General features: G+C 37.2%; 1 protein-coding gene across 1 annotated transcript; it reads right to left on the bottom strand.

The window, feature by feature from the left end:
* Positions 1–892: 892 nt before the first annotated feature.
* LOC581128 (conserved oligomeric Golgi complex subunit 7) lies at positions 893–25621 on the bottom strand. The gene is made up of 24 exons (XM_030981620.1): positions 25502–25621; positions 23718–23810; positions 21916–21960; positions 21057–21197; positions 20327–20416; positions 19705–19773; positions 18755–18790; positions 18153–18273; positions 17032–17114; positions 16460–16570; positions 15276–15428; positions 14423–14474; positions 13990–14117; positions 13260–13334; positions 12126–12191; positions 11531–11702; positions 10777–10891; positions 9476–9576; positions 8778–8908; positions 7621–7698; positions 6383–6497; positions 5082–5219; positions 4113–4203; positions 893–1950 (listed from the first exon to the last, which is right to left on the bottom strand). Exons 1-24 carry the CDS (start codon positions 25505–25507, stop codon positions 1872–1874), a joined length of 2289 nt encoding a protein of 762 aa, XP_030837480.1. The 5' UTR covers positions 25508–25621; the 3' UTR covers positions 893–1871.
* Between the last annotated feature and the right edge of the window lie 51 nt (positions 25622–25672).

Here is a 25672-nt window from a genome sequence, read left to right as displayed (position 1 = left end):
TGGTGGCTAGTTTTGTCGGTAATCGGTGGCCTCATTTATTCCATCTTACAAACATCCAAATAAAAAAGTCATGAACTTAACATGCTGTAGATCTATTAAAATCTAAAGAGTAAAATGTGTGAAATGTGAAAAGATAAGGACATTGAATTGGTTGAACTTTGTCAGTATTTTGGGGTGACGTATCACAAGCTTACTTGAGATTGAAACTGTCAGAGCTAACATAATCTTTTCAGTCAGTGTTTTATTCCAATTTCATCAACATAATTTCTATTAATGTGCATGTAAACAAGAAAGATACAAATTATACAACCATGTACATGTACTAGAAATAAATATTTTTCCATTGTTATAAACATTATAATAACATACAAAGTCAACCAATGTTCAAGATAGGACAAGGTAAACAAATCTACAACACCCCCCCCCCCCCCCCACTGCCGCAGAGAAATTTAGGTAATTAATGCAAATTAATGGACACACATACATATACGTGCATTTGCAAGCGCAACACTTGTTTGAATCTCAACATTTTCACTCTTTTCTTGTTATAACCTGTGGCTCGAAACCAATTTCATATAGCCTCCGCCTTGACCCATCTCTGGCATAGTATTTAGGGGCTTACAAACGGGCCTACACTGTGCTTCTGTATGTACATGTAAAAACCCAAACTCTCTTGCTACACATTGCTAGGGCACTGCATAATAGAACAGTCTTTACAATGTACTTTGGGAATTAATGAATTAAGATTTAACTTGTGATGATAATGCATGTGGGTGTTCTTTATGCATGAGCTGTAAAAAAGATACTTTAATGATTAACAACTACATACTATTCAGAGATGTGCTAGTCTGGACTGATATTGCAACCATTTCACTTTAAAAGTGAGGTGTCCTTTGGCAGGACATTAGTCTACATTTGCCACTCTCCACCCAGGTGAAGTAAATAAGTCCCTGATAGGCATTGATTCCATGAATGGATAATCTTAGGGCTTTTAGGCGCCTTGAGCATCCTCCAGGACGTGTGTGCAGTGTAAAATGTACCTATTTTTACATTTTTTTTAATACTCTACCATGATAGGAAGACATTCATAGAAGTCTGTTTTTTGCAAAATAGCAGTTAGTGAAAATACATAAAAGAATTGGGTTGAAATGTGCCTGCATTTAATACAACATGTGTCAACATAATACAATACGGGAATGTTTAATTAGCAAACCAAGTAAAAGAATTATTTATACTGGAAACATGAACTGGGTTTAATACCTGTACATGCATGTACATATAATGGCAGTCACACATTTGATGTGTACTGTAGCAACTGGTACGTGTTTAAATCACTCAAAAGTAGTGAGCATTTAGTTCATACTATGCATTTGACTCGTCTCTATAAAAAGCATTTAATAAATATATGTGAAATCTGTGCAAACTATTTTTAACATAAAAGAAGACTTCTTCATCACATAGCACTTCAGAAACAAAGGTTCTCAGATTTATTTTATTTGTCAGAAGGACTCTGATTAAAAGCTTCTGAAGATGCAAAACAAAAGTTGTGATTCAAGACTTAACATTCCTGACAGAAACTTTAAAGATAGAGATTTTCTGAATACCAGGCTTTTAGACAAGTAACCTTCCTAGATATAACAGCGAGTTTTTGCACGGCGACGCAAGTGCTGTCTTTTGGGGTATTTAAATGAGCTCGCCACCCCATACTTGCTCAACTCCCGATGCTAATATGGCTGAAAACTGTCGTAGGTTTGGACGCTACGCGGAAATTTGTGCTCTGAGTGCGACCCCCCGCTAAGATTAGCCTTGTAGAAGGCCACATCGCCGGTTGGGAAAACTCGCTATTATGATTATGATGTGTTGGGCTTTATCTAGGACTCTGCTCCACTCCTCATACTGGCTACAGCATGCATCAATCTGTCTGGGATGACTCCTTTCACTTCACCATACCTGCAGCAAAGACAAGATTATGAACATGTATCAAAGAGAACACATGGCTAAGAGGGTGTTTCACAAAGATCCTAAGTCAAACTTAACTCTAAGTTGGACTTAAACATTATGGAGTGCCATTAGTAGCCTTAAACTACAATATGTTGTTCAAAAGCGAAAATTCAAGTATTTAAAATTTTTTATAAATTCCACATCAAGAACATAAAATCTCCTTGATAATAGAAAATATGACTGATTTAAATCAACATTTTATGCCATTTAAAATAACTTAAAAACAATATTTTTTTAGACGCTAACGGCTTTCCATAATTGGTAAGTCCAACTTTAATAGAGATAAGTTCAACTTAGGATCTTTGTGAAACACCCCCAGGTATGCAAGAAAACACAAGGTAAGGTCACAAATAAAATACAACAGCATGCATTAAAGGAAACACTCAAGGATATGCCTGGAAGATGAGAGAAGACAAAAGACACATCACAAATGCTTCTATAATTTGATAAAACCAAAGAGTAACATGAGAAATTTCAAAATCATATTGCTTCGTTTACTTTTTGAAGTGTTGGTTCATTTACATGTCAATGAATGACACAGTGTGTACATACACCTTCTGATCTGGCACAATATTTTGTAGCAGAAACTAAAGACAAGGAGAAGGGGTCTAGATGGAAAAGTCTGAAACTTTGTTACTACATTCAACAGTTCTGCTGTTGTTATAATAATAATAATAATAATAGTAGTAATAGTAATAATACTAGTGATACATGTACAAATGCTAGTAATAATAATTAACATATACCTCACTTAAGTAATCCAGCAATCTGATTGGTCGAAATTGCATTCATAAACTTTAACTGTTCCCGAAAATTCCCAGTAACCATGGTTAAAACTGTTCTAAAATCCCAATAACCATGGTTACCGGGAAAATAGTTCAGTCTCCATGGTTACCCCATAGGTTTACATGTTAAAAAATGGTCTGAGCGATCGAGGATACCGTACGTGTGCGAAGAATTGGTCGGTAATTTCAATACAATTGAATCTCGATCGATCTTACCAACAATTTTATCTTGCATTGTTGACATGAAGACGAAAATAAACTTCCAAAAACAAAAAAACAACATCTGCCGATAGATCTTGATCTAAGTTCGTGCCAATATGCATTGCAAAAGTAAAAGAAGGGCCCGTTTAATGGAGCAGCGGCGAAGCATCCACCACACGAAGCCGTTTTCAATTCATTTTAATGTATATATTAGAAAAAAAACGCTATATGTGGTGACAGAGCGCGCTGGCCGAGCGGTTTAAGGCGCTGATTTTAGTTACATCACCTTTTGTACGCAAGAGATCGAATCCCATCTTCAACAAAAAATGTTTTATTTTTTATTTTTTATTTTTTAGTCTATTTTTTTTTGGCATATAAAAGTATTAATGACTGCTTTAATATTCGAGAAATAGTTTTTTTTTATACGCTCTCGGGAAGGTTACAATTGGGCCATTGGGCTATAAAAACAACTACAGTGTATTTCTCTCAAAGCAGTCATTAATACTATATTATACCAATAGGTCTTGTTTATTGAGGCCCTGCAGTCATATTGAGCTACAATAATCAGGCCCTTAATCATTCAAGGAATTTCTTCCTTCCGGTACCCTTTAAATACACCTGGGAGGAGAGTGGCAAATGTAGACCAATATCTTGCAAAAGGACATCAGAGCTGCAGGGGAACAATCGTGATTCACAATCCAGTGATGTATCCACTAGACAGAGATGCCAACCTCTTGACATAAAAAAAACAGACTGAGTATCCTAAAAAAAATCAGATTTTGACGAAAACTGGACACTAAAAAAAAATGTTTTACTGGTAAGTACGGTCAAGTAAAATGTTTGCTCTTTTATTAAAATTTAATGAGAAAATTGTAAAGCAAATGTTTGTACATGTTTCTATGTGATTCCGCTGTTTTTATGGGCTTTTCTGGGTTTAAAAAAAAAAAAAAAAAAAAATTATCGTACTAAATACAATTTAATCGTACTGGTTGGCATCTCTGACTAGACCATGACACTTCCATACTCACTTGGGAAGCCCACCTCTCTCATCATCCCTCCCCAAGTTACATTTTCTTTGCAACTCCCCAGCAGGAAGCAATAGGAAAAATCTGAATATAAGCTTACTGTGAGAGAGGCATCTTGAGAAGTTCCTCAATGTGCTTCAGATTCGGAGATGGATGGATTCCAAGAGCATCAACTACATTGCACAAATAATCTGAAAGAAATACAAACACAAAAAGAAAGGTGAAGATCAGACACACTCACTAAAACCTAAGACACTCAAAATAGGTGGTGTCACACAGAAAAATCCCTTAAAAAATCCCTTGAAAAATCCTTGCAAGGGAGAATTTTCTTGCTTAGTTAGAGGATTTTTAATGGGATAATTGATGACAAACAGCAATCAAGAGGATAACTAAAATCCGGATTTTTGGCCTCTGTGTGACACGGCCTGATGAGGTATGAAGGTTAATCAATCTCTACCAAAAAAGTAGCAAAGCCCAAAATAGTGTATTGAAAAAATGTCAAATCTAAAATCAATCCTTTTGCATTTATCGTCGCTTTATTCATTTCTTATTGTATTCATATTCATGTATTTCTTTGCTTGTATGATGTATTTTATGTTTCAGGAATGTATCTTTTTAAATTTCATACCGTTCAAGATCAGGAGAAAGGCATGCATGAAAGACACAATTTAATTGAGCAATTTAAAAGCAGTATTTAGTACACAACACAAATATATGCAAAATGTCAATTTTCATTCAATTTTGGCCCCGACAATAGATAACGAAAAACATGGCGTGATAGCGCAAGGGTCCAATTTATGCAAAACTTGGGTCTCAAAATTGCAAGACATGTAAAAGGCAGGGGTGCCACTTAGAATTGATCAGAGGGCCTGAAAATCACCTAGAATTAGTCATTTTGTACACAAAAAAGCCTTAACTATGGCCTGAAGATAACTTGCCAGGGCCTGAATTCAGGCTTTTGCCTGAAAACTGGCATCTCTGGGAAGGAAAAGTCACAAGAAGGCAAGCTGTGATCTACAGCGGTTGGGCGGCAGTCATGCTAACAGACATTTTGTGAGCTTTCCCTTACCTATATCTGTTGATAGCTGCCTTGCTGCCTGTTGGGTCAGTTCATTTATCCTTAATATCACCTCAACATACATATGCATGGTTGCCCTGGCAACAGACCCAATCCAGTAATCAGCTAGATGCGCCACTTCTGGAGAACCTGTCAGTAATAATGATAATAATAATAATAATTACAGTAATCAGTTATTGGAAAGCACGTATCACATATTTAATAATGTCTGTAGCCTATGTACAGTACTTCCAAAGAGATTTGGACTATAAACGGGGTTCTAGCCGTGATGAAGGCACTGAAGCATGCAAGGAATGATTATCTTCCGGCGCCAATTCACTTCACATTGGTGGAGTGAGGCAAACATAGATTAATGTCTTGCCAAAGGACGTTAGTGCTGTGGCAGGGATTCACTTCACTTGGATGGAGTGAGGCAAACAGATTAATGTCTTGCCAAAGGATGTTAGTGCTGTGGTAGGGATTCACTTCACTCGGATGGAGTGAGGCAAACAGATTAATGTCTTGCCATAGGATGTTAGTGCTGTGGTAGGGATTCACTTCACTCGGATGGAGTGAGGCAAACAGATTAATGTCTTGCCAAAGGATGTTAGTGCTGTGGTAGGGATTCACTTCACTTGGATGGAGTGAGGCAAACAGATTAATGTCTTGCCAAAGGATGTTAGTGCTGTGGTAGGGATTCACTTCATTTGAACCCTGCACCTTTTGGTCTACAGTCCAGTAACCATCCAATCCAATAGTCTACACTTTTGAAACGTTCCAAACTCCTGAAACAACTATGATTTTACCAAACACCTACAATGTATACTGTATAATTACATTTATTATCGTAAAAACATGTTATAGATATTTCAAAACAAACAAATAAAATTGATGATACTCAAGAAGGGGAGATGGCTCAGTGAAAAAGCAGGGGTCTCGTTTAATTGGAGGACCTGGGTTCAAAAGCTAGTGAATTCTATCTAATGGCCTTTGATTGATAAGGCATGAATCCTCATTACCAAGTCCCTTGCAGGGGACTCAAAGCTGTTGGTCCCCTGGTTGCTCACCTCCAGGCGTAATAATAATAATAATAATAATAGTCTAATAGTCCACTACAAATTTTATTAAACCAAAACGGAAATTCTTTTTGCCCAATTGATCGTGAGCCCGGCAGCCACTGAGCAGCGCCAGATCGACGTTGCTCTATCCCTTATTGTTGAACGCCAAACAAGGTAGCAACAACTCCTATCTTTTACTGTCTTAATAGCAGTCACATACAAATAACATATCCACCCATCAAACCATTGACTTACCAGGTGAGGGTGGGAATGGTAGTTGACTAGCTTCTAAAGCCTTCTCCATGGCTGGGTTATCCTGGCTTGTACACGTCTCAAGCTGCTGGGGTAGGGTCATCAAATACTGACCAATCTACAGAGGAAATACACACCAAACAATATTATCAACATCCCCACCTATTTGTTTTGCTCATGTGCATGTACATATATATCTCTCCATATCATTATGCAAGTACAAGCTACAACTGTACACTGTCCAATACCCTAGCAACCATGTGCATAATTTAAGTATATATCAATATTTTTATTAAGATAACTGCACTTATAAGAGCTCAGATCTTACCAAATATGAAGTGAAATGACACATTTGATGTCAATTCATTTTAAAGATGAAGTTGAGTTCTGGTCATGTGATTGTATTGTGAAAGAAACATTGTGGAATCGATCAGAAAAGGTTGATTATTTAGCATATACAGTACTGCAATGTTCTGGAATCATCAAAATAATAAGAAATTTGGCCCAGTCTTGGTAAAGTTACAAGCACTGTACACAGAAAGATGCATGTATATGGGTTTATATGGGTGTAGATGCATGTATATGTGTGTAGACAAACATGTACCGGTATTGGAAGAGCCATGCTTTTCAGGGAATTTTTTTTTATATGATGTTCTTCCACACTTGCATTATACCATGATAACGCTCACAAATTATTTTTACCTCTTCCCAGAACTCAACCTTTTCTTTACGAACTACACAATAATAAAAAAAACATATCAGCTGACCATGGACTTGCCTTACTATCTCATATTCTGTGTAAGCATGATTTGTAGCACTGAGCTTCCAAAATACTTGCACATGTTTGCAGTACCCATTTGATATTACAAAAAGCACTTTGAAATATTTCCATTTCAAACTACCTTACTATAAAAAGCTCTGTTCCTATGTCAGTACTATCGCTCACTGCTCTAGATCAAGAGCTGGAAATCAACATTGTAAACTTGCCTGAGACAGGAAAAATAATAACTATAAGACAAATAAATAGATACTTAAAACCTAAAACATGTTAACTAATTGTGTGTGCTTTTAATACAATGAGCCTTCCTTCTAATAAATTGGTAACTGAATTCATACCAAAATAACATATGCAAAATAACACATTCCGTTTTGACAGGATCCGTCAAAGTTCACTTTGAACATTTTATATTTCACTTGTATTTTTTTTAATCATGGGCAAATCCAACCTCGATTGAGATTACCTTGGTGATATATTCTTGAGGAGATAAACTGAATGTTGGTAAATCAGCTGATAGCATGCCTCCTTCATCAGTCCAAACCTGAATGTAAAGTACAAAATATGCAAATAGGAGTGGTAATGGAAGATGTACATACTGGGTAGACATTTATGCAGCAGTGTTCCTATATTCATAATTATTGCATCTACTTGTTCAAAGTTTTTAAGAACTTAAATAATTCAATTTTATCAAAATCAAAATTTAGCTGGCAATTAAAGTGGGACTGTACTACCTGTAGCTACTTACACCCTCTATGGAGTCAACAATGCCTAAGCGGTACCCGTTGATCACATTGGTCCCCTTTTTCTTATGTTAATTGAGAGCTAATTTGATGAGATAACCACCTGCCAGTGACCAGGCAGGGAGGTCTAATCCCTCCATGCCAAACTAGTGCAGATGGCTTTAAACAAACAAAAGGTGTCAATGATAATGTTAATGTCAATGTTGTTCATTTCAGTACGCTTGTCACATATTATACAAATTTAGTATTCAGCTTGAAACTACCCTAGGTTTTCCTAACAGTTGACTGTTTTTATCTTTCGACTGTCCAGCTCTTTAATAAACCAGAAGGAACTGGTTTGAAGGCTACCCCTCAACCTTCCCTCACTTCCTTGTCCATACCTTCCAATCTCCAACCAAAACATTGATAGGACTCTCTCAAAACAGAAATTAGACATGTCGTGTGTCGTAGAGGTGTCGTGGTCGAGTGGATATGTCACCGGACTGTGGATCACAAGGTCCGCGGTTCAAGTCCCACCCCAACATTAATGTCCTTTTGGCAAGAAATTGATCTACATTAGCCACTCTCCACCCAGGTGTTAAATGGGTACCCGGTAGGATGCGAAAGTTAATGTGGTTAGATGAGCAAGTGTGCGCTTGTAAAAAAGACGCCTGGCTGGGAGTGAAAAATGTGCATACATTGTGTGCGGGTTAACCCTGAATCCGATGACCGGGGTAATAATATATCTGTAAAGCGCTTTGAGAGGGCCTGCAGTCCTGAAATGGGCTATATAAAGAACAACTATTATTATTATTATTTTACTACAAGGAAACAATTCTGAAAAAGAGAAGAATCTAATGTTCCTCTATACTAGGACTTATTTACAGCCCTGCTTTCTTACCTCCATTTGTGAAACTTGCGAGAGTTGAAGTTGAAGCTGGAAGAAGACGATCCCAAACGCAAGCTTGTGAGCATGCTCAGTGATCTTTGACATGGCTTCCAACGGCTCTTGAAGTAAAGATGAACCATCATCTAAAGGAAACGGAATATCAACAATTAAGAGCAAAAAAGATTGTTTTGGAGGAAATCCCATTACCTTAAACATAAAAAACACCCCCTGGCAAAACATGAAGCCTTCAGGGAAGCAAGAGCTGGAGAACTGCACAAAATCATTATTTTTTTTCTTCTCCAAATTTCAACATACATGTACGCGATGAACTCTCTTGATTATTAATAGTACAACAGAGATTAGTCATCAACAACAGCCTATATTATTTTGGAATTATTATGTAATAGGTTAATATAGATCTTTGCAATAAAAACAAATTCTAAACACATAGAGGAGTATATTAAATACAGACCAAAATCAGCTATTATTAACCTTTCATTCCATGTCTTAAAAATACAGTTTTTAATGTCTTGTTTCTGAGAGGTTGTTTTGGATACTAGTGGTAGAAAAGCATTTTGAAGTCAACCTGATTGAGGTTTTCTAGCACATGTCTGCTGCTAGAAATACTTGAGATCTCTTCAGATCTATGCATTTGAAGTTTGATTGTGAACCACTAAAACACAGCACTAAATTCAACACATGGGACTGACCTTCTCTGAGTTTGAGGATAAGTTCCTGAAAGGCAGCATGTTGCGCTGGATCTTCTCTGGCTAAGTAATTATATTCCTTGAAAGAGCTGCTGTGTGACGCACTGCCAGGAAGAAAAAATAATATTATTTGCATAAGTCCAGTCAGAAAGTTTGTTTGCTTTAACTGGTTCTATTTACACAATAATTACAAACACCATAATGTACAATTGCTTAGGCCATCACAATTTCAACTTATAAGCTGTGAAAATAAAAAAATCAGTAAGATGTGAGGTACATGTATGCATGAGCCCAAGAGAAGAAGGCAATACTTTCTCTTGTTCATATGATTATAGCCACATCCCGTGCTATGTGTTTGACAATGTTTCACACTTTTGATTAAATTTAAAAAAACAAAAAAACCCAGCACCCCCCAAGTTAGTAGATTATAATGATTATTATATTTTTATGGTGACACAGCTGATTGAGGCACACACTTAACTAATTTTTTGAGGGGTATGTTTTATGACGTTCCTTCCAGACATACTTTTTAATTCTTGACAGATTTGTCACTTCTGGAAAACCTAGACCATGGTATGTATGTGTAATCCAAACACAAAACAAAATGTATCAAGCATTTTTAGTGAAACAGTATCATTTCTATATTATGTACATGTGTTTATATCAGGCAACGGGCAAGAATCTTTGTTTCTTGAATACTGGGATGTCATCCAGTGCATTACCCGTTCTACACCCATAAATGCAAATAGGAGACTATGGGTAATCTTGGAATGCACACATGTTAAGAGTGGTTTTGGATAATGGTCTGGCAGGGGTTCCATCACCCTTATATTGCTGGTGAACAGAGCAGCAGGAGTGTATCTTAGGCTGCTTATCTGTGGTGTAGCCATGATTGGGTGCCTGGCTCTTGGTAGCCAAGGCTATCCAAACTATCTGAATGTAGAAAAAGGTCATTGTGATTAAAAAGAAAGCCTACGACCCGAGGAATACGCAGTCACCGACCCAGCTACTAGGCCATGTCAGTCGAGCCTCGGATGTTAAAGCCTATCTGCACTAGTTTGGTCAGGAGGGATTAGACCTCCCTGCTCGGTCACTGACAGGTGGTTATCTCATCAAATAAGCTCTCAATTAACATAAGAAAAAGGGGACCATGGGGGACCAATTGTCACTGATTAGGCATTGTTTGCTATATAGAAGGCACAAGTAGCTATAAGAAGTACAGTGGGGCTTTAAGGGTGGGGCGTTTATTGCGCAGCCCAGAAGGACATTCCTATACTTCACATTAAATACATGTATATCTGTACCTTGGTTTAGTTGGTGATGTAGGTGAGAAGACTTGGATGTCATAGCTACTACATGTATGAAGGAGACTGCTACTCAGCTGAAGCTCAAACTCCTCACTCTGTAATAATAACTCACCTACAAAAATACAAGATTATCAATGATTATGATTTTTGTATGGTGACACAACTGATAGAGGCATGCACACATCACCTAGAGGCTGAACTAACAATTCTTGAAACACACATTTATTTGCCTCAATAAAATGGTGACTGATCAAAGTTTGGAGATACCTTGTTAGATCTACAATTGAACATTTTCAACAGAAAATTATTGAATAAAGTAAATAATCTAAATAATTGAAATACATGTTGGGCAGTTGCAAATGGAAGGATTATCATCAAGATTGAATATAAGATACATCTGCTTCCTTTCCCTTTTCTTTGTTTCCTATACCATATGTGGAAACATGTCAAATGCCTTGCGTTGTCTCGCCTTAGCCCGATGCACAATCAGGTTATAGGGTGTATTGAAGATTCATGCGATTTACAAAAATACATATATGGGACTCAAAATTGGTAAACATTTAAGCAACTAGCAGCAGGAACTTTGTGTAAAATACTCCTTCATTCAATATTTTCTTATCCATTCTACAAATGGTACTGCAGATGAGCATGCTGTAATTATGGATGGACCATAGATCATGACTTTCCATGTCCATTGGCCTCTTTGACCTATGACCTTTCACCCACTGACCCTAGTACTGATAAATCTTACCACATGTCTGAACAATCTTGAGAGCATTCTGGAACTTGCTCCAATCCTCCCCTAGCTCCGCCCCCGCAGAGGTCATCACCATGGCATTAGTACTTACTGGGTCAAGGCCGCAGGCTGACCTCAAAGTCTCTAGGCTCCGGTCAAACTTCTGACAGTACGAGCTGAATGTGGCCTGTCACAGAAACAAAGAAATCCTGCTCATTTTCTTTTTCCACTCCCCTTCTTATCCACATCTAGCTCAAAGGTCTACTCTACATATTGGATAATGCATCAAATCAAATACAGCGTTACACTGTAAAAGCCAATATTTTCATGGATGTCAGACATATTCTTAACTAAAGTGTATCACCATATGTAAAATATTTAAGATAGCATCCATGGAAAGACGATGGGTAAGTGGCAATACTATCCTATTAAACTATTAGTCGTCTTTAGTTGATTAAATGGAACAAGCATTGGACTACCTCAGTCACACAATCATACAACTTATTTAGAACATATTTATACCCCAGACATTGTGGTAGTATACATGTAGGTTTCAAAGAGCAGTAATTAAAGAATTACATTTTTTTTAATACAATAAATATTAACTTACTTTGAGAGCTGATAATAGGCCAGCCATGCCAAAGCCTCCTGTAAAAGCTGTACACCTGTCTGAAGCCTGGAAAAACAAGTAGTAAGAGGAAGAGTTTTACAATTTAACGACTAATTGGATCACTCCTCACTTTGTATTAATTTTCATTGACTAAGGTAGAAGTTAAGGTAGCATGGCCATGTCTATTATAGGGAGTGTAGCCTGACGAGACTATGTGTCTTTCCTGTGGCCTGACTCGAGGTCAATCGGGTATAATACGACTACGGGCGATGCGACTGCAGCAATCACGTCATTTCACTTCATTTGTTTCACGAACGCTGACCATTCGTTTACGCGCAGTTGCCCAAAAAGAAGACTTAGATGACCTTAACCAGTTTTTGCCAAGTTACACTCCCTTTAAACAAAGGTATTAAACAGATCCTACATGTAATTACAGTGTATAAACTATAACTCCTCTGATCAATCAGACCTTGGCCACAGACAGCATGTTACATGTAGGTGAAGAACTACATATTTCACATGGTGATATCAAAACCAAAATGGATAATGATATCAAACTCAACATCTATAACAGAGGAGCCAGGGGCGGTATTCAATTCAGTATGTTTCTTAAGCCAGTATCTTACTTAGCATTTGGCTTGGCCAAGTAAAATGCCTTAACTCGTATTCATCGAAACATTTGACTTCAGCAAGCAGACTTCAATACTTAAAGATAAGCATTGTGACACGATAGACAATCAAAAATTTGCACAGCTAACGCAATGTATTATATGCGCACTCCGATACAATTGTGCGCAGCTTGTGATGATTACATATGAAAACCATATGCCTTCAAAAAAATTGGCTTAAGTCTGCTAGGAAGCTACTTCAATTTAGGGTAAAATACCTGTATTTAGCCAAAAGCCTCAACTGAACATCAAAGTTGGCAATAAAGCCGAAAACTGAGTAAAATATTCATATTTCTTACCTAAGTAGTGAAGTGAATACCAACCCAGATCTCCAAATTCATCACATGTCACTCCATCCCTGTCTTCTCCCTCTCCCTACCACCCCACCCCATGACATTCACTTCTAGCACACACAAAAGCCATAAACTACAATCATTAGTGAGTCTAAATTTAACATGATAATTACCTCATTTGTCAGTTTGAATATCTTGTTGAGTGAATCTGATAGCAGCTGTGCACAGTCTATCAAGTCCTGTCTTTCCTGTTGTAAAGGAATATCAGATACAATACTTCAAATCACCTTGTATTTCAGCAATTAAATTTTTCTTCATTTTTATGAGAACAGCTCTATCTTTAAAATTACTTTGTTTTCATCTGTTCTCACTATTTTTTTTCTTTCCTTTGATTTGAATACTCTTGCCAAAACATTCTTTCTCTCCTCACAATCCACACTTTTTGTAACATTTGTTTAAAAAGTGCCATAATTTTGACATAATTATCCAATTTTGTACATTTCATAATTACTTTAATGGATGCCTAAACGAAAGGAAGAAAAAACAATGACTGAGGTGATGACAACATTAAATTAAATGACATAAGACTTTTGATCTTTTCATTTTAGGTGTATATACATGTAATGTTAAAATGAGTCGAAATGGAAATCAGAATTGAAAAAGGGAGTGATCAAGATTTGACAACTTTATAAAGTACATGCAAGTTATAGGGTTGATATTGTGTAGTTGAGACAAGTAATGACGGTTTCCCTTGGAAGAGTTCTTCTAAAAGAGAGATTCAAATATGATATTCTCTCAAAAATAAGAACACTCTTAAAGTGTTTTCAACAATACAATCTTTCCAACGTCAGGAGGCCAACTCTAAAAGTTTCCTTTGTCAAATTTGAGAGAAGAACTACTTGCCATGTTAATAGTTGAGAGTTCTTGTACCAAGTGTTCTTCTTCGTAGAAGCCGTACCTTATCAAATAAGGGATGTAAGGGGCATGGATAGCATGAACAAGGTCTTCAAAATGGCTGCCCACTAGTGTGTCTGCAGAAAGAAAAATGGAGAAAGAAACTGTGATAAATACATAAAATAATAGAAACTTTTGCACAGCCAACATCCTGAAAATGTATTTAATTTGTGGATATAATAGACATGCACCATAAATAAGAAAACATGTAAGTTAGTAGGCAAGTAAGCAACAAAACCTCTGGCTTCTGTCTCACAGACTTGGAAATGAGGATTATTACCTATGTGCATTTGTTTTTTAAAATCAACATCAGATCTCCACAACCGACAGTATATCACAAGCACACCCCCAAAACCCACACACAAAAACCCTCAAGACTTACCTGTCACTGATTGTATAGCACCTTCTAAGCTTTTGATGAATCTCAATGTGATCTGTAGATCAATGAAAACGTACAGATAGCATCATGTTTACACAGTGCAGCAGATATAGTGCACATAGTATACATGTAGGTACTAGATACATGTATGATATACGGTAATAAAATGCTTTCACCAATGACAGTCTCTGTGAAGTAATTGTACATGTAGCCTACATCTTTTGCAAAAATGCACAAATTATCAGATTATTTGATTATTATGTACTTATTTATCATTGTATTTTGTTTGTTATAGCGCTTAGAGACTTTGGTGGTAAGCGTTTTATAAGCACCGTTTTTATTATTATATTATTATGATTGCTTACAAACTTTTCTCAAATAACTTAATGAAAATACTTTTACAATGTACATGAAGATAAATTGGAGGGAATAGGCACTGTTTCCGTGGAAACAACGTCTTGCCCTGACATATTATTTTACAATGCCTACTCACTGTCTCTATAAAGACCTCTGATATTCCAAGTCTTGCCAGAATTGAATAAATATTTTTTTTATTTATTTAAATTTCAGTTGAATTGAGAATAAATCATGCAACTATCATGACCTCTACATGTTTTTACATCCAAACAATATAGCAGCGATGCAACACAAATAGTTTCATATATTTCTTAAATTGTACATATGCATGTACATGAAATAGACCAGAATCCTGTTTCATAAAGTTTGTCTTTAGAGTCCAGTGTCGAAATTCAAAGACAAATTTGCTCACAGCAAATCAAATGCAATATTGTAACTTGTTATACTACAGTGTTATAACAAGTTTAATGAAGCAGAGTCTGTAAGCAATAATAGTTACCTGCCGGAGGTCAATGAGGTTGAGAAGGGCATTGTCTTGCAGGGCAGAGTCCATACAGGCTGGTAGCGATGGCTGCAGACACGAAAGTGTCTGAGCTAGGAGCTCACATACCATAGGAACAGCATCAGGGAAGACCTGATCACACCACTGAACCTACAGGTACATAGGTCAAGATGAGGTCAAGATGAGGTCAAACGTCATGTGACAAAGTGAAAATAATAGGCAAGTGGTAATGATGGCTGGATACTGACAGGTTCTAAGCTACAGGCTCATCTACCATGGGGGACTTCATGATTCAAAGGTCATAATTGGGTCAAAGGTCGCATGACAAAGTGTACAAATTGACATGTAACAATAAAAGCTTGAGACTAAAGAGGGTCTGGGCCAGACATGCTTACATGTATTCACATACCATGGGGAAATGCATCAATTACTACATACTCTGTACATGTACATGTTTGGTACAAAACCCAGGATTGGAGCAAACCGGTCAAATGGCATAAAATTGGAGGTCCTCATGCATATTCTAGCAGGGATGTGAAGTAGGAGTGTACCTCCAAGTGCATACTGAAGGAACCTATAATCTACAATGTGTCAAGACTTCACATTTAATATCAACACTACGGATAATTCATTACATGATCATGAAAACATACAATATTTTGACAAGTTTTTGCCTCCAGTAGTCTTTGCAAACATAAGTGGGATTGTTGTGGCCAAGTGGTTTAGGGCACTTAACTGAAGATGCGAAGGTCGAGGGTTCTAATCCCGACACAGCACTAATATCCTATGGCAAGATAATAACCTGCTCTTGCTACTCTCCACCCAGGTGTTAAATGGGTACCCAGTAGGATGCAACAGTCATTGTTGGTCAAACAGTTTTTGAGCGTCAAGTAATGCCTGGCTGGAATGCTCCCCGGGGAGTGGAGATTGTGCATACAGTGTGTAAGGGCAAGCACTGAGTCCAATGACCTGGGTAATAGTTTAACTGTAAAGCGCTTTTATAGAGACATTGTATTAAGCGCTTATAAAAGAGGAATATTATTAAGTTAGGGTTCTTATTCTTTATGGAATTATCCCCTCATGTCATGTTTACAATGTAGCTTTTATAATCGACAAGAAGATATTATCAGTAGGCCTCATGCTTGACATGAATATGGTTTGGTGGTAGTATACTATCTTACCTCTCTGTGCCATGTTGTAAGCAATGTTTCATAGAATGATGGTAACCACTCTGCTAGGACCTTTTCTCTGTTAGTTTCCTGTAGTTGCTGCCACTGAAGTAATAAGGAACTCTGTTGAAAAGATTCATGTAGAATGAGAAAGAGAGGGGGAGAAATAGAGAAATACGATATAAAATATTAATACTCTCTAAATTTTTCATGTAAGATCAGTATTTTTGCGTCTGAATTAAGTTCTGCCATTGCTAGAATGGAAAGTAATCAGTAAATTGTCCCCATACCCACGAACCAGAGGAGGCGCAATGGCACAGTTGGTAGAGCAGTGGTCTCGTTATCCGGTGACCCGGGTTCGAAACCAAGTCGATGCGCTAGTGCCCTTTGGTAAGGCATTAATCCTCATTACCAGGACCCTCGGAGAGGACCTTAAGCCTTAAGTCTTCTGGTTGCTTACTAACAAGCATTTATTGCTTTCTTAGCTGTCAGGTAAAACAACCACCACTATATAACACAATTACATACATTCAGTATAACATCTACAGATAACTCCATCATTGCATGAAGGTATTTAGACTTACCTTGTGACATTTGTAGTAGTAATTCCTAAGCTGTGACAATCTGTCCATATCTTTGAATATTTTCACATATCTCTGGGCAGCCTCTGACAAAAAAAAAGGGGGAAAAAAAGAATATTGGCCAAACGCGATAAACGCATACAAACAAAATTAACAATGACAATGTTTTATTTTGTTGTTGAATGAAAATGATAAATGAATACATAATCTCCCTAACACAATAGATGGTATATTTCTTTGCTTGGGATTTATGATGTTTGTCATAGTGACTTTACTTACACTGTGAATTGCCTATCTCTACATGTGTGTATCTCAGAAAAGCACACCAAAAACCTCAACCAGGAATGTTCTAAAAGGATGGGCCCTGGAAGCAATGTATACTGCAGTCATTTTTATCTTAAGATATTGTGAACAAGAGCTAAAGCTTGTACACACGTGTATGCCTCCGTATACCACAGAAAGGTACACCATGTATAGAGTCAATTATAGCTGAGGTTTGTGGTAAACAAAAGAGTAACATTTTATCTTGATTTCTATTAAATTCAATTCAATTCAAGGTTTATCAAATATATCTTTGCAGCCGTTGTTGGCTGAATTGCGATATAACGGTAGTTCACAGATAAAAACATGCAAAATTACAAAATAAACATATCAATTACATTGAACATAGTTTGGCATAAATTAACAATAAAATATAAAATATTTAAACAGTGAACCAAAGAGTTCAAGTGTGAGTTCAGAAAAATTGTGTTGTTCAAATTGCATCAGGAGTTCAGGGATTATTCAAAACCATGTAAACATCTAAAGACAAGGCGAGAAATTGCAAAAGATTATATTTCAAATTACAAACTTAAATTTGGAGTGATAAAAGATAAGTTTGTTCATTAGAAATACAGCATCTATTCTAGTAACTCAATTGAATTTCCTGGCTGAGATACACTGTAGGATCTAGATCATAACTCACCCAGTGAATGTGAGTTGAATGCACTAACAAGCTAACTCACCCAGTGAATGTGAGTTGAATGCACTAACAAGCTAACTCACCCAGTGAATGCGAGTTGAATGCACTCACAAGCTAACTCACCCAGTGAATGTGAGTTGAATGCACTAACAAGCTAACTCACCCAGTGAATGTGAGTTGAATGCACTAACAAGCTGAGGACTCAGAAGAGCTTCTAGACGATTCTTCAAAACCTCCAGACTCTGACATCTCTCATCATAATCTCCACAGTGAGCTAACATACTCTAAACAAACAAGATCAAGACAAACTCAACATTAGACATAGAACCCTTTCACACAATGAGAAATGTATTGATGACAAAATTGCCTGGAAAATGTCTTCAAATAGGTATTATGTTAACTCATTTTCGGCATTCCCAGCTCAAGCTATGCTTTTCGCCTCCTTCTGGTATCTGAATTATTTACTGTGTAATCTAAGTTGAAATCATTGTTATATATATATAATTTTTGAATACATTGTGTTTCATATTGTACTGTTGGGAAGGAAATAAATTTTAATAAATACAAAATCTCAAAACGTATAAATTAAATTAAAAACTCAAACAAAATATAAACAGAATTCTTAAAAAAAAGAGAGAAATTGTAAAGGCAAAGAGAAATTGCATTGAAAGATTCCATTTAAAAAGAAAATAATCATATAATAATAATAATTTTGAAAAATCCATAAAAGCATTAAAAGGTACATTGTGAATCTAGTTTCCTTACCAGACTGTGTTGCATTGCCAGTAGTTTGTCTGCAATCTGTAGATAAGACAAAAAGCATAATGGTAAGGTAAATTAAGTAAACTACAGTGTAACTAAGTAATAATGTAATCAGTAACTAAAAAATAAGAATCTAATGCAGAAAGAAAACCAGTCTACATTATAGAAAAGTGCAGCTTGAGACAAGATAAATGTAATTTCAATAAAGTATGAATAAAATATCTATTTTGGCAACACACATACACGAAGAATGAGAATTTCACTTGTACAGTATGTAATTGTCTTATACAGTAGGTTTGCGGGTGCACCATGTGAGAGAGAGAGAGAGAGAGAGAGAGAGAGAGAGAGAAAAGGTGAGGAGTCCTGAAAAGGACTCTGACTCAGTAATCTTTCTTGGGGGTGTGTAGTCCTGAAAAGGACTATTGTTATCTTTCTTAGCATATAGTTCTAAGGAGAACTATAGCGCTTGGAGAGGATGAGTGGCTTGACGTTTCGAACAGGTTGACTATCCGTCATCAGGAGTAATTGTCTTATGTTAGAAAATGTTTGAAATGTTAGAAAAGTCATAGGCAACCTACAATGAATACATGAAAAACATTTATGCTATGAACCAACATCCTAACAGGCACCAAACAAAAATTGTGATGACATATAAACATGCACAATATGTGAAAGACAAAAGATTGACAACTAAAAAAAGAAAAAGTGAAGAATAAGAACTGGTAGGAAAAAAATGGAAAAGGGTTTCTGACCATGGAAGTAATCTATATGGGATAGTTTGGGGGTACAGCTCAAGAGGGTAGTTGTGTATGTTCAGAGAAAAGGATGAACAAAGAGAAAAGATGACAAACATAAATGCGAAGAGAAGAAGCGGGAGGCAAGTAAGGGGGAATATACAACTATACAAATAATAAAAGTGAAAGAGAGATGAGAAAAAGAAGAGAATGACTTACCAACTGAACATCCTTACTAGCAAAGACTTCATCCACATCAGCCATCAAGGTGGTCCAGTTATCTGCTTCCTGTACAACAAATCATACAATCAATCTATCACATCTGCTCACACAGTGGCATCTTAAAGCTGAAAACTGATTACTGTTTACAGAATGCATACATGCTTGAGCTAACAATCACTTGTCCACAGACACCTGTGCCTATTTTAAACATAGTCTCATTAACAACAACTTTTTCAAGAAAGCTTGATCAATATAGCAGTGTCAAAAATCATATTTTGTTCACAGGAGCTATTTTCAGATTAGGTATTACACTAACACTTTTATGTTGTTGTTGTTTTTTGTGTGTAAAAGAACTCCTTTTCTGGGAATTTCTAAAGAAAAATAGCTCTCTTCTTCAATGTATTTGTTCACTTCATTTATATGAACAGCTAGAAATATGAACATGTGACAAACACCACAAACAAGCTAACTATGGTAGATGTGATAGTTTAGTTTATGTCTGATTCTAAAACAGGAGATTCCTAGCTTAAACTTAAAGATGATATCTAACTCATCAGAATTGAATACAATCGCATCCACCCACAAATGTTTCCCATATTGAAATGGTCGGGATACTTGCCTGGAGTGCATCTGATGCGGCCTTCATTCTTGACTTGATGGTATCAATCTCCAACAGCATCTTCATTGACTCTGATGTGTCCTCCTCTACCTATAGCACAGGCAGACAAAGATGATGGTATGAGAAGTAGAAGTAGAAGGAGACAGACAGACAGATGGAACCAGAATAGGAGGGAATGACATAATGTGAGATAAAAAAGATTGGGAAGGTAAACAGAGAAATGAGATGAAGAATAAAACAGAGGGTGGAAATAGAAAGATAGGAATGAAGAGAAGAGTTGGTGTGGAGGGAGAAAGATAGGGAAACTTGTAGAATGTGATAGATAGTAAGGACATGGAGAGGGGGAAATGAAGGTTGATAAACATAATTTCTATGAAAACATTGAGTTCAAGATTTTAAGAATGAAAACAAGTTTCCCCCATGAGTCATCTAAACTACTCATGAGTGATAAAACATTGATTGATAGATTCACATCTTCACATTTAGAAATATATGTTGTGTCTTCGATATCAAACAAGATCATTAAAATCACAATTCAATCCGTATAGCATACAGTCTGATACATCTTGAAACTTGCTTGCATGCAATTACTCAACAAAAGACCATTCAAGACCTCTGTTTTTGGTACACAGGAGATCTACAAATTTTTAAAACTTCTTTTCACATCTTTCTCCCTACATGTAATTTCAGTTAGGTCACAATGTGTATGATGGCCTGTATAATGCCTTGCCTTTTTTATGTCCTCCTTGACAAGTTGCATCTGATCTTTGAGGAATCCTGCTTCTTGTCTTACAGCCTCCACATCTCTGAGAACACGAGGTAAGTTCTGTAATGCTTGCTGACTCGTCTCCTCCAAAGAGTTATTCACTTCCTAAGGGTGAGACATGGAAGAAATGCAGTTATTATCATTATCAATTTTCATTTGGTTTGGCCTGTGCCTAGGAAGGAATGCGAGTGCAATCTAAGTTCTCTCCTCCTGGTATAACTGATGGGTGTGTGTAAGCGAAGATCATAACGCTTAGAGAGAGAGAGAGGGAGGGAAGGGGAGGGAGAGAGGAAGGGAGGGAGGGAGGGAGAAAGAGAGGGAGGAAGAGAGGGAGAGAGAGAGAGAGAGAGAGAGAGAGAGAGAGAGAAAGAGAGAGAGGGGGAAGGAGAGAGTATTTCAAGTTGCATTCAGGGAGCATCAGGTGGACCATACATGTATAATTGTGAATATTAAGTTGGTTTTGAACCAGCAACCTTACAGTTACGAGACCACAGCTCTATCAACTGAGTCATTGTAGCTCCTACCCAAGCCCAAACTATTTACCTGCTTCATGGTAGAATATTTTAATATAAATAATGATGTAAAGCCCTTATTTCTCTCTAACCTATACCTAGCAGCTTATGGTTTCAAGATTATGCCTGCTAACTTGTTCAGTATTTGAGTTGATGTGCTAAAGTGAAACAGTTTAAGAGAAAGTTGTCTCAGAAGTTGATAAGTTCACTAAAGCTGTCCTGGAACGGATCACTATTGATGATGATGATGGTGGTGGTGTTCTTGTTCCCCCTTGAATAAATTAATGGCTTATGGCACATTGTCTTCTTACCTGAATGAAAAGCTGTAACTTCATGACTAGCGTTGCAGCATGGGCCTGAAATACAAACAAAATAAAAGGCATTTCAGACATGTATAGTACATTTATTTCATTAGCTTGTAATTCAAACCTCTAAACCATCCAAAAGTTCCCTCCACAATCCACACTCTCCCTCATATTAATCTTTTAAATTCTCCCTATACTAATGCAGAGTTGTGATGTGTTGTGTGTGATTTTTTCTTTACCCAATACACTTTAATGTAACCATAATCCACACCCCTTTCCTAATAAAAAAAAAAGAAGAAAGAAAAAGTGAAGAAATCAAGATCCAGAACAAGGCCCAAAGCAGTCAGGAAAAGATATAAAGCATAACGTTGTCACCTAGGGAGATGTGAATGGGTCTTTAATGTAACCATAATTCGCACCCCTTTCCTAATAAAAAAAAAAGAAGAAAGAAAAAGTGAAGAAATCAAGATCCAGAACAAGGCCCAAAGCAGTCAGGAAAGATATAAAGCATAACGTTGTCACCTAGGGAGATGTGAATTGGTCTAGCAATGTGAACAGGGACAAATGACAAAAATCATTGACAAATCTGCTGATAACCAATCAGAAGCAAGGATTTCAATAGCTTATAACATAAACTGTCATTTGTCACTGATGACAAGTTTTGTGAAATGGGGCCCAGCTCTCTGTCTTTGCCTACAAACCAACTCTGATGTACCCTAGTTTGATAAAAAAAAAAGTCATATATATTTTGGATGGTGATGTAAAGAGTTGGTCTCAGATGTAGATCCATTTCTGATTGATAGTTTGATACACATCCGTAAAAAACCTAATTAGCAATTGCACACACAATGATCTAGGCAAATGACACAGAAGTGTCCCTAGGTTGTACAGGCATCTCATGTATTTCAATGCACACAAAAGTGCAAAGTACTACACATAGGCCCAGGAAACGTCAAACACACCTATGCCCTTGGAGATGATGTCCTTGAAGCTACATTAGAGGAGAAAGATCTTGGCATCCTCATTGATGACGAGCTAAAGTTCCATAACCATGTGGCATATCATGCTATTAAGAAAGCCAAAGGAGTACTCTCCTGCATCCGTTGCAGCTTTGAGTGCAGAGACAGGTCCACAATTCCAAAGCTGTACAAAGGCCTTCTCAGACCTCTCATAGATTACAGAGATTCCATATGGTACTCTTGCTTCAAGACAGACTCCAAAACATTAGAGAGGGTGCAGAAGAGAGCTAACAAAATGATTTATGACATCCACAACTGTCCTTACAAAGAGAGACTTTGGGTGCTCAACCTTCCCTCCGTCGAATATCGCAAATGGCGAGGCGACATGATTCAGGTTTTCAGACTTGAACGCATCCCAGTTGATATCTTCTTTGAACACTCGACTAGCAACACAAGAGGCCACAGTCTAAAGATCTTAGAGCAAAGATGCTCAATGAAGATTAGGCTAGATGCATACAGCCAACGAGTCATCTATGACTGGAACACACTTACTGAAGAGGTAGTCACTGCTACCACAGTGAATGCCTGTAAAGCCAGACTGGATCAAGTATGGACAGACAAGCGTTTCTGCTCCCCATATGAGTAGAATACCTGACACAGAACTGAGCCAGACAAACTTACCAAGATGAATACACCCAACTACGAGAAGGAAGAAAATGAAATTGAACTGGAAGCCCGACTGCTGAGAACACAGCATTCTTCCAGAATCTCGAAAAAAGTAAAGGTAAAAGGTAAAGGGGCACATGAGATAGGGACACTTGTTACTTGGGGGTCACAATGAATACTTACATCTTTCTGTTCTGGGGAGTCCTTCTGTGCCTTAAATGCAGCATTCACCCAGTCCTTCACATCAAAGTTAGCATCCAAAAACTTTGAGAAGTCCTAGCAACAAAATTAAAATCAAATGCAACTTAAACCTGGACTTTTTGCGTTACTGAAATAGTGCTCAAAATTCAAGTTAATTTATCCACTAAATGACCATAACAAGCAAGAAACAGGTCAAAGGTAAGGCCAAGAATCAGCGTTTATCAATATAGAGTAAAGGAGCCGGTTTTCGGCCACTTAAGACAAAATCCTATTTTTTGGACCCTTTACTTCCTATTTATTATCATTTCTTGTTCAAATCATGAAGCAAATATTATTATTATTTAAACAAAAAAAGAATCCCAGAAAAAAATAACGAATTGCCATGACAATATTCATTTAAATTTTCACTGTTTCGGAGTCAGTTATCGGCATAGCGAACCAGTTTTCACTAGCGGGCGGAGCAGGTATCCCACGCCGGAGCTCCCCGGAGCTCGCCAGCCCGAAAACTAGTACTGCCGTGATCGGAAATTGGAATCTGAATTAGACAGAGATATCGTGTGTGCGTTGCGGTGTGCGGCTGCATTGATTTAATACATACGATGAGATAACGCCATTACGAACGTGTAGATGGCGCACAGTTTTTCCTTCATAATCATTTTGCCTTCGGCGTAGACTAGAAGGGATGAGATTGACGGCAGCGAGATTTTAACACGGCTTGCAAGATTTTCAACATGGATGTCGATTTTGACCGATAATTTCCTTAAAAGGGACCATTAAACAGATTATATCAATCAAGTTAGTAAGTGGAACCGATGTATTATAGCCTAGGCCTAATTTAAAATTGGAAATGAACGAGGTAAAATGACATTTTGGGGGATTTTGGGGGCATAACAATACGGCCGTGGCAAGTTTGTGGGAGGGGCCTAGTGGCTAAAATCTAGCGGAATAAGTTCAACACAGGCTGGCATAGGCAGTCGTTCAGTCTCTATAACCGGAGGTCTAGTGGAGCCAGACGTAGTCTCAGTGGAACAACCGACGATTATAGAGACTGAAGCTTTCGGTCTAAGAGAGTCATAGCTAATGCGTATTGACCTTTAGCACTGCATGCTTGCTGTGAGGTGGGTATTATTATACCTATACACAAATATACACACCACACAATTTCGCATAGACTGTACACAATCATGTCGATGCAGCTGCAAGCAAAGTTTGACACTAGACTTACAATTTGAATTTTTAAATTATTCTTTTTAACATCAGCGAGTTAAAAAAAATGTATTTTACTGCTATTTAGGTGTCATTAATTGTCACTAAAGTACCGATTTTGAGTGAAATCAGTTGAGTTTTGTACAGTGGTGTTTGAAATGTTGAGAATCAAAAGCACAGCTTTTACTACACAGCCAGGATAGTGATGCTCCTATGTGTGCCCGAACTGGCCGAAGCGAAGCCGAAGGCCAGAGCTCAGAGGCGAGTTTGCGAGAACTGATTCATCATGAACTTATTCTATCCTTTCATACCCTACCCTACCCCTTAATCTTTTATAAATAAGCACAATCATCTTACATCTACCACCAACTATCAAGTTTGAAGTAACTGTCCTTGAGTTTTACTAAAAAGTTTTGTGTAACCTCAGTCAATCAAAGCAAACACGATAATGAACGTTCGGGACTGAACAATTATCTTTCACAAGAATATTGTGTTGGTGCCATCAGTTATACCGTTATTAAAGGGTTAAATTTAAATTAGTTTTATTTTTCGGTACATACCATCATTGAATCTTGAAACGCCCAACCTAGAAAGTCAGTAATGACCTCAATTCAAGCTCAAGTTCTCCAAAACTGTGTGCAAAAATTAATAAATGCAGTGTTTTTGTTTTTCTTGACGTGTCAAAAGTGATTGAGAAGGATATACTTGCTTAGGTATCAAATGTATCATAT

The sequence above is a fragment of the Strongylocentrotus purpuratus genome, unplaced genomic scaffold (genome assembly GCF_000002235.5).
Source record: "Strongylocentrotus purpuratus isolate Spur 01 unplaced genomic scaffold, Spur_5.0 spur5_scaffold_12, whole genome shotgun sequence".
Taxonomy (NCBI): Eukaryota; Metazoa; Echinodermata; class Echinoidea; order Camarodonta; family Strongylocentrotidae; genus Strongylocentrotus; species Strongylocentrotus purpuratus.
Note: the sequence above shows the minus strand (reverse complement) of the source record. Positions and strands in the feature narration are given on the sequence as shown.